The sequence below is a fragment of the Elgaria multicarinata genome, chromosome 2 (genome assembly GCF_023053635.1).
Source record: "Elgaria multicarinata webbii isolate HBS135686 ecotype San Diego chromosome 2, rElgMul1.1.pri, whole genome shotgun sequence".
In the NCBI taxonomy this organism is placed as follows: domain Eukaryota; kingdom Metazoa; phylum Chordata; class Lepidosauria; order Squamata; family Anguidae; genus Elgaria; species Elgaria multicarinata.
Window position 1 is genome coordinate 83,334,813 of NC_086172.1, and position 10,203 is coordinate 83,345,015.

The 10,203-nt window shown below is 41.6% G+C and overlaps 1 protein-coding gene across 1 annotated transcript; it reads right to left on the reverse strand.

Annotated features, from left to right (window-relative positions):
• Nucleotides 1-1,977: 1,977 nt before the first annotated feature.
• LOC134393671 (secretoglobin family 1D member 2-like) lies at nt 1,978-4,755 on the reverse strand. The gene is made up of 3 exons (XM_063118733.1): nt 4,498-4,755; nt 2,626-2,810; nt 1,978-2,030 (listed from the first exon to the last, which is right to left on the reverse strand). The coding sequence occupies exons 1-3, from the start codon at nt 4,550-4,552 to the stop codon at nt 2,001-2,003; spliced, it is 270 nt and encodes an 89-aa protein (XP_062974803.1). The 5' UTR covers nt 4,553-4,755; the 3' UTR covers nt 1,978-2,000.
• Nucleotides 4,756-10,203: the final 5,448 nt, after the last annotated feature.

The window sequence follows — 10,203 nt, forward strand, 5'->3', positions numbered from 1 at the left end:
TAACCCAGCTGTCTTCTTCATTTTAAATGCCTCATGTTGCAAGCTTCAGCCCTGGCATTACAGCCTGGCTCTGGGACAAACCCAGAAAAGCCTTGGCCCAAATTACGACTTTCACACATCAAGCAATAACTATTTCCTAGGGCTGCCAGTCTGTGTCCAGTGTTTTAGTTCATGTAATCAAGTGGCAAATATTGCAGTGCTTTATATCAAATACCCCTAGATCTTCACCTTCAGCCACATAGAGAAAACCTGTCTAAATGCCTCCTCAGAACAAAGACATTCTTTAGTACTATCAGTATTGTTAGTATTAGTATTACTCACTTATATTGGACTTAAAATGACTGAAGTGCTTTACACAGCATTAAATCTCTATTTGATGGCTTATAGTCAAAAGGACAGAAAGGAGATTAGAGTATGTCAGTTGATGGTAGGGAGGTGGTATAGTTACTTGGGATTCTTACTAGCATTAGCTCTGTATCAGTACTGATGACATCAGGAAAAACTTCCTGACTGTTAGAGCAGTAAGACAATGGAACCAGTTACCTAGGGAGGTTGTGGCCTCTCCCACACTAGAGGCCTTCAAGAGGCAGCTGGACAAGCATCTGTCAGGGATGCTTTAGGGTGGATTCCTGCATTGAGCAGGGGTTGGACTCCATGGCCTTGTAGGCCCCTTCCAACTCTACTATTCTATGATTCTATGAACTCTGCGGTTTCAGAACAAAACACAAACAAATCATTAGCTGGAAAGATGGATTATTTTCAAAAATGGGTTACTTTCAAACCTTGCCTTGGCATTTTTAATTACTAGAAACATCATCACTTGCAATTGTACTAAGAAACACAGCTATTCTGCAATTCATTCCAGTTTTTCTGTTGTCCTTTTCTGCTTACTGCACTGTCTCCTTCCTTCTTTCTTTAAAATCGTTTCTCCCCACTGGCCAAGTCTTTCTTTTTTCTTTTTTAAACTCACATCAAGTAAAAGGGCACTGCCATGGCCCTTTAAGTCAAAGCTAGTGTGGCATGGTACCTTCATAGGAATGGGAAATCATTAAATCATCATCAACATCATCATCAAAACTGAAGTTGGTTCAGTTGGGATGGGCCATATATCAACCTACAGAAGCAAGTTAAGAACATAAGAAGTGCCCTAATGCTGGATCAGACCAAGAGTCCATCTTGTCCAACACACTGTTCACACAGTTGTTATTCTTTTATCTCTGTACTCCCTGCAGGGGTAAAACTACCCAGGCATATAAAATACATTAGTTCACTTAAAACTAGTTGCCTTCATTTCCCTTTTAAATGCCCTGCCCATAACAAAGCTCTATGATGATGATGATGATGATGATGATGATGATGATGATGATGATGATGGATCATCATTTCTAAAGTTGATATAGTGGTTTTAAATGGATGTGAATTTTGCATTTTTTTGTGGTTTGTAATTTTTGTATGTTGTTTTTAAATGTTTTATCTTATGTGAACCACACAGAGAGCTTCGGTTATGGGGCGTTATATATATGCAATAATAATGATGATGATGATGATGATGATGTCCATCTTGTCAGTAAAGCCCTAGATGGACCAGTGATTGGACTCAGTATAAGGCACCTTAGTTTCTCCCTGTTCTGGTAGGCAGAATTCTCTTACTCTCTGGCTTGATACTTTAGTGCACATGTGGGCCACCAGCAGCATGCTCTACCACACCCACATTTTCCCAGCTTGGGGAGGCGGGAGAAATGGATTACTGTTTCCTCATTGTTATAATAAAGGGGAACCATAAAAAGCCATTGATTTGTGTTTTCTTTATTATGTATACAGTACGTGAATTGAAAGAAGCATTTGCTCATTCAAGATCTTGAAGAAGATAATTTTGAAAAGTGATAACCCTTGAAGGAAATGATGTGATATATTTCTGCAGAATGAAGATCACCGAAAGGGAATCACACCCAACCAACAGCTGAAATTATCAATGTGGTTGATTCCTTGAAGCTTCAGGGTCATGCTGCACACTTTGTCATGATATTTCTCTGGAACAAAGATCACCAATAGACAAGTATGAGTTGTATTATCCCAGTAAATATAAAGGGCTGGATAAATACGTAAACGCTATGCATAAGTCATGTCTTCTTGTGTCAGGAACTGGATATATTCCCTCAACTCTAATATGAGGGTGCTTCACCCTGCAAGCCTGAACTGAGGTCTGATAAAGGCCCCATGGAATCCTGGGAGGAAGAAGCTGGTTTAGCCTTGAGAAGGGAAGATTAAGGGGAGACATGGGAGCTGTCTCCAAACATCTGACAAGTTCTCATGCGTATGATGGATAAGGCTTGTTCTTTATTGCTCTAGAGGTCAGAACTAGAACTAGTTGGGTGGAAATGGCAAGGAAGCAGTTTTCAGCTAAACATTAGGAGGAACTTCCCAAAGGTAAGAGTTCTACAACTCAGGAGATAGTGGGCTCTCCTACGTTGGACCAGATGGCCACCAAAGTCCCACCCACTTCCTAAATTCTGAGATTTTATTCTTTGAAATCCTTAAACAATGGAAATACAGGGGTGAATTCGCCTTGAGTAGACCCCAGAATGTGATCTAAGTGTTGGGGTGTATGGCGGTAAAATGAATTACCATCAGTTCGGCATTTGCCAGCCGATCCTCCACTGAAAGTCCAGCTGCGCATTGCTTCATCATAGAAGCTGATCTTCTCATGCTGGGAGTGGTTGCAAAGGGAGCAATTGCGTTCATGTACTCATCATGTGTGGCAAAAAGGAACTTTGTGTAAATTTCAGTGAGAAGAGGGCAGGCATCAGCAGCTGTAATGCAAAGGTTTGAAATAAGAGGTCAGCAGCAACAGAAGATCCATATACATAACTACCTAGGGTGCAATATATATCTTTTTTCCTTTTCCTGAGATTTTGAGTGAGAATATCTGAGGTGTAGTCATAAAGTGATCAGGCTCTGGATAAGATAAACCCACTTCTCCCAGCCTGGTTCCCTCCAGATATGTTGGACTATCAAGCTATGCTGGCTGGAGATTCTTGGAGATGTAGTCCAACCCATTACATGCCAAAACAGGATTAGCCTTAGGATGTTGCAAACTATGCTCCTACACACACACATACACTACTAATTGCAACCCCAACTGCTACTACTAGGACTCTTATTGGAACCTTCTGGTTAAAGTAGAGGTGCAGACTTCAGGCACATGGGCTGAAGACAGTCTTCCAGGGCCCCCAGGCTGGACTCCCAGATGTCTCCAGACAGCCCCGTCCCCTTTCCCTCAACCACTGATTGTTTTGGTGCTTTTCTAGCTCTGTGCAGTTTTTTTCCTACTGTAAAAGATTGAAACGCCTTAGTTATTGGCAATAAGAACTTCAAGCTAAAATATGCCGGTATTTCCATTTATTTGCCGCACCCCTCTTTTGCCCACCACTGGAGTGCCATCCTCAAGAGCTCCTCCAAAATGGAATTTGGTCCTGAGGCTGAACAAGGGTCAATGCCCGTAGGTAAAAAAAAGCTCCCCAGGCAAGAAACCTGCAACATTTCAGAAGAATAGCTGCAGATGCTACAGTGTTATGACATTTGAAAACCAGTTGAAGGCTTTTTCATAGTGAAGCATGGAGGCATGAGAAGAACGGCCGTCTCACAGTCCCATCCTTGTCCTCCTATAAAACACAGTGTTTGCAGCCAGTAGTAGAATGTGCTCTAGGAGCAGGTGCACCTGTACATCATTCCCTCTTCCCTCACCTTTCATCAGCTTTTTAATAAAGCAAAAGATGCTCCTTGGAGACATAAAAAGCTCCATACGACAAGCATTTTATTGCATGCTCATTACTGGGCACTCATGGAGTTTGCTCAGGTCCCTCACATGACATCTGCCTCCCCTGTGCCTTCCAACCCTTCTGGCCTTCCTTGTGTGACCAAAAAAAAACCCCAAAACCCTCATTAAGTCTGACGTTTTTTTAAACTCTCAATTGCTGCTCTCCTGCTGTGTGCAGGAGAAGCAGGGCCATTAGAGCAACGGACTCAATGGGCCTCCTGCTCGTTGTGTACTTCCTCTTTTGAAAAGAGGAAGTAACTTGAGGAAGGAAAACACAGGTGGAGAAGTGAGGTAGGGAGCATGTTAACACCCGGTGTGATGGAGCTTAAAGTCTCTGGGTGTGCATCATATTCAAAACACAAGCCATTCGCAAAGCTGAATTCTGAAGCAGCTTCCACTGCGATGGCTTTGAAAGAAAGCCTGTTTTGCCTTGTCGCCTAACAAAACCAGAACCCAGTGGTCAATTATCCTTGGGCTTTGGATGTTGTATGAATGCAATACACATACTTTATTATTACTAGCTAGTCTGAGCAGCATTTGAGAGTTACAAATGATAGGCATTTGAATTTAACATTGAATACTAACTTACCTACTTCTCAAGCTATTTATATGGAGGGGTATAGACTTACCCACACATGAGCCAGTGACTTCAGAAAATAACATTCATTTAAGCAACTCACCTGAATAGCAGCAAAGCATCAGGGTGACTAGCAGAAGGACAGTTGTCAGTTTCATAGTGGTGATGGTTGTTTATTGCGTACCAGATAGCAACAGGCAATGGACTCCCTTTGGAACCTTGCAGACCGAGCTTAAATATATATAGGATGCTACTGGTTGTGATCCGCCCCATTGAGTCTGTGCCAGGTTTTATGACTTATTCAGAAATTTCTTCAGAAAAGTTCTGTTTGCCCAAGAAGTGGATCTCAAGAAGAGGAAGTAAACAAGTACAAATATAACTCTGTTGATATTTCTGGAGAATGGATTGGCCCAAAGAATTTAGATATCCTAGTTCCTGTTCTGCAGAAACATAAAATAATGAGAAGTAATATCGTGCAAATAAGGTAAGTAATATGTACTCAGGTGCATTGATTCATACACTTAAAGGAGGACATTGTTGTTTTAGAAATACATGTCACTTTAAATACTATTTTGTGCTTTGATAGCTGTGCTGATAGCCTATGCTACAGGGCAACATGTATGTCCCATACTATATAGTAATAATAATAAATGCACTACATTGGCCCTCTGGCTGTAAAGCAGGTAGGCCTTCTGGATTTTCTGTCAGCCTTTGAGAACACCTGTAGCTCCTTTCCCCCTTTCCATGTAGTGGGAGAAGCTTCAAACTGCATCAGCAAACCCAAGGGACTAGAAGAATCTGCAAACCAATGGTTAACCTGCTTCTGTGAGTTGGCATGTGGTCCACCCAATTGAACCAGCTGCAGTTTTGATGGTGATGACTGTCAATGAGTAATGATTTCCCATTCTTATGAAGGGACCATGCCATAGTAGTTTTGAATTAAATGGCCTGAGAGTTCCCTTTTACTTCATGTGTGTTGTAAAAAAATAATAATCTTCCACTGGGGAGGAAAGATTTTAAAAGAAAAGAAGGAAGGAGACTGTTCAATAAGCAGAAAAAGAAAAACTGGAATGAATTGCAGAATAGCTGGGTTTCCTAGCACCATTGAGATTGTTGACAGTGTCAGTAATGAAAAATGTCAAAGCAAGTTTTGAAAATAATCTGTTTTTGATATTTTAAATAAACCATCATGATAATTATAGGAATTTTCCCAGGTTAAAAATTAAGGACTTTTTAATTTATTTGCTGAGGTCTAGAAATTGTGAGAGAGAATTCAGAGAGTTGTATTGGATATATGTCAATTGAGAGTAGAATGAGGTTATTTTTAGGACTGAAGTAGATGGATTGATCAAGTGATGAAGAGAGGATTGCAGTGGCAGCTGGTGTTCACTGGCACAGGTGGGGCAGAGATCAGGGCATACATACACTCATATATACATATTATTCACATACACATACACACACTGCAGTCAGTCTCTGTCTCTTACACACCCACACACCATTCTCTCTTTCTCACTCTCTCACAGAGACTGCATCAGTGCTGCATGGGGAGTACAAAACCAAGTGATCTGGACAGGGAGAAAGGGGCAGCTGTATCACTCTCCTTCTTCCTTTCCTGATCACTTGGACATCTGACTCTTCCTCTCTTTCCTTTTTCCTCTCCTCTCCAAAAAAAAAAATCAACTAAGGGCAAGAAGTTGGAAAATAATACAGTGTGCCGTGTTCTTCGGCCTGCCTGTTTCTCTTCATCCTCCTGAAATGATCTCTCTGAGTCTGAGGTCATAGCTAGACTGGGCAATATCCCGGGGATCGCCCTGGGATCATCCCTGTGCATTCACGTGACGCACAGGGCATCCTGGGAGCATGGAGGGGTGATCCCTCCATTTCCCCGGGATTTTGCCCTACCCTTCTAGCCCAGTTTTTCCACAGTCCCAGGCTGATCCCAAGATCACGGAACGTGTGGCTGGGTGTCGTGAGTTGTCCTGGCTCCTTGTGAGTGACCGTGAGGAGCCAGGCGTGGGGTGGGGGTGGGGGTGGGGGGAGGTTTTTTTTAAAAAAAAAATACGATTTTTGCATAAGCCCTTGTGTGCTCCTTCTCATTTAAAAAAATAAATTCAAAATAGTGACCGCGATGTCACGCGCCGCGTGTAGACTAGGGCAACAATCTCGTGATCATAAAATTGCGAGATCATCGCCCTACTACCCCCCTTGTCTAGCTGAGGCCTGAGTCACTCCCTCTTCCTCAAATGACTTGTGACACGCAGGGAGAGGTAGGTGATGATACTCCTGCTGCTGGGACCAGCTCTCGCAGGCATTTTGTCAACTTCCTTCCTCCTGCCTGATGCTCTCCCAATGGCCACGTTTGTCATATGATGTGGTGTGCAATCGAATGGCCGTGTCCAGGGCATCTTCAGTGATACCCATTACAAAGCCCTGATGAAGGCAGGTGCCTCCTCTTCTGATCCAAGAGAGTGCTGGATTCTGCCAGATTCAGGCATTCTGATTCTGTGTAAACATGTGACCAGATGGAGCATGCTAGCCCCTCGCCCGCCATCCTTACTGTTGGCCAAAACCATCCAAAGAGCTTCCTGGCTGAGCAGGGATTTGAAAATGGGTCTCCCCACCTCTAGGCTGACACTTTATGCCCTACTCAGATTGGCTCAGAGAATGATATTGAGAAGGCAACTGATGATGTAGTTCTATCCAAACCCACAAGCCACTTAAAATTCTTTCCAAAGTCTTTCCATTTTATACGCTATAAATGGGTTTTGGGGAACTTATATTGGGTTCATTCTTTGACCTGTAAAGTTCTATAGGGTCCAGCACATGAAATAATGTATTCTGTGGTATCGTCATACTATTATTGCAAACTAATTTAAGCAGCATGATACCCTTAGCTTGCAAATGTTGGGTATTTCGGAAGAGTGTAGAATAATGAATTGCCCTGTTGTGAATATATTTTATATGGAGGAGTGATCCTTATCACAAACAAATCAGGGAATTCAGAAAGCAACGTTTCTCTGTATAACGTGGTAAACAACTTATCTGAATAGTAGCAGATTATCAGAGTGACTAGCAGAAGGGCAGTTATTAGCTTCATGGTAGAGGTGGTTTTCTACTGTGTATCAGATGGCAAGAGGGCATAACCTTTTTTTGTGTGTGTGGAAACTTACAGACAAAATCTAACTATATACATGGGTGGTTACTGGTTACGTTCCAACTATAAGTGTCAATGCCAGGAGACATCAATTCTTCAAAATGCAATCCAGGCTTTGTTTGGCCATGAAGAAGAAAATCTTTGCAAGTTCTTGTTTCTTGGTAATGGAATCACCCAAATGGTTTAGATTCACTTATCTGTGTAATCCACAAACCCAAGATAAAGAGAAAAGATACTTTGCAGACAAAGCAAATAATGACTGGGTTCAGACAACACGATAACAAATCATAGTTTATATAGTCAACAGTTGGCTGTTTAACCCTCCATGGGTTATCGTGTCGTGGGGAGTTTTTTAACCACTGATTGGTTATTTGGACTCCATCTCACAGGCCTTCTGGTTGGGTCCTGCTATAGCCTTCTCCTCTATGCACTGAGGAAGGATTCTCCCTTAAGGCCTGGCCTCACGCCACAGAAAATTACTCTCCAGTGGCACCTCGCCTGGAATTCAAGCGGCTACCTCATATTTGCCGCTCTGCTTTCAGTGCACTCCTGCTCTAGTTCTAGGACCTCAGGGCTTCTCTAAATGAACGATTTATAGCATACTCGTACAAGTTTGTTGTCATTTTGATGATGTTGTGAACCTCCTGCACATCTCCCGCTCCTTCCCCTGGTTATTTCGTTACAAAAACCAAACCTAGCTTATTTATTTATTTATTTATTTAATAAATCAAAGCACAAAATATCAGCTATCAAAGCACAAAATAATATTAAATGTGTTAATTATTTTGAAATAATTATGTCCTCCTGTAAGTGCATGGATAAATGCACCTGAATACATATTATTTACCTTATCTGCAAATTCTCAGTTCCCATTATTTATGTTTCTACAGAACAGGAACTAGGTTATCTGAATTCTTTGGGCTACTCCATTCTCTAAAAATAGCAACAGAATTATATTTGTACTTGCTTCCTTCTTCCTCCTGAGATATGCTTCAAAGGCAAACAGAACTTTTCTGAAGAAATTTCTGAAGAAATCATTACACACACACACACACACACACACACACACACACACACACATATATATATATATATATATATATATATATATATATATATACACGCTCGGTCCATGAGCTTCCAAAGGGAGTCCATTGCCTGTTGCTATCTGGTACGCAATAAACAACCATCACCACTATGAAACTGACAACTGCCCTTCTGCTAGTCACCCTGATGCTTTGCTGTTATTCAGGTGAGTTGCTTAAATGAATGTTATTTTCTGAAGTCACTGGCTCATGTGTGGGTAAGTTTATAGCCCTCCATATAAATAGCTTGAGAAGCAGGTGAGTTAGTATTCAATGTTATCTTCAAATGCCGATCATTTGTAACTCTCAAATGCTGCTTAGACTAATTAGTAATAATAAGGTATGCGTATTGCATTCATATAACATCTAAAGCCCAAGGAGAATCAGACCACTGAGTTCTGGTTCTGTTAGGTGACAAGGCAAAACAGGCTTCCCTTCAAAGCCATTGCAACGGAAGCTGCTCCAGAATTCAGCTTTATTAATGGCTTGTGTTTCAAATACGATGCACACCCACAGACTTTTATCTCTCTAAGTCACATCTTTTGATTTCTTTAAAAGCTGATGAAAGGAGAGGGAAGAGGGAATTGGGTTGAATGATGTACAGGTCTACCTTCTGCTCCTAGAGCACATTGTACTACGGGCTCCAATCACTGTGCTTTATAGGAGGACAAGGATGGAATCATGAGATGGCCATTCTTCTCATGCCACCATGCTTCACTATGAAAAAGCCTTCACCTGGTTTTAATGCATCATAACACCATAGTCTTTCACCTGTGGTTCTGAAATGTTGCATCGAGATCTCCTTGGGAGATCTCTAGAATGTGTGCCATTTTCATACAAATTGAGCAGAAAAAAATTATCTGAATCACTTCCCCTCCCAAATCAGAGAAATCCCATTCTACATGAACGTTTCTTTCTGAAACGTTCCAGGTTTCTTATTTAGGACACCTCTGGGCTGCCCATAATTTTCAGAACAATGGTCCACAACACACATAGAAAGATGAACAAGTCCTCTTTTGGAGACCATCAAAATATACACGCTCTTGCACAAAGTCCCCTGTGGATATCCTTCTAAAATTTGGCTTGCTTAATCCTTTAACTAGGGGAAACTGCAACTGCAATTTCCATCCAATTCTGAAAATATATATATTTAAAACAGTTGGCAGTTCTCTTTCAAAATATATTAAAATATTAGCCATAAGATTGAGCTGTATTTAGCTCGTGAGACAGAGCTATATCATGAGTGGCCTTCTCAATATCATTCTCTGTGCCAATCTGAGTAGAGAATAAAGTGTCAGACTAGGAGTGAAGAGACCCACCTTGAAATCCCTGCTCAGCCATGAAGCTCTTTGGAAGGCCTTGGCCAACATAATCTCTCAGCTTAACCTCCTTCCAGGGTTATAGTGATGATAAAGTGTGAGTGAGTGAGTGTGTGTGAGAGAGAGAGACAGAGACAGAGACAGAGAAAGAAAGAGTGCCAAAGAAATATATTTATCCATAGGCAGTTATGTAAGTGCTGATGCTGCTGACCGCCTATTTCAAACCTTTGCATTCCAGCTGCTGATGC

Coding starts and splice junctions, on each gene's coding strand:
- LOC134393671 (XM_063118733.1), bottom strand. CDS start 4,552: ATGAAACTGACAACTGTCCTTCTGCTAGTCACCCTGATGCTTTGCTGC. Junction 2,811..4,497: donor GATGCTTTGCTGCTATTCAG/GTGAGTTGCTTA, acceptor TTTGCATTACAG/CTGCTGATGCCTGCCCTCTT. Junction 2,031..2,625: donor TGGCAAATGCCGAACTGATG/GTAATTCATTTT, acceptor TCTTTGTTCCAG/AGAAATATCATGACAAAGTG.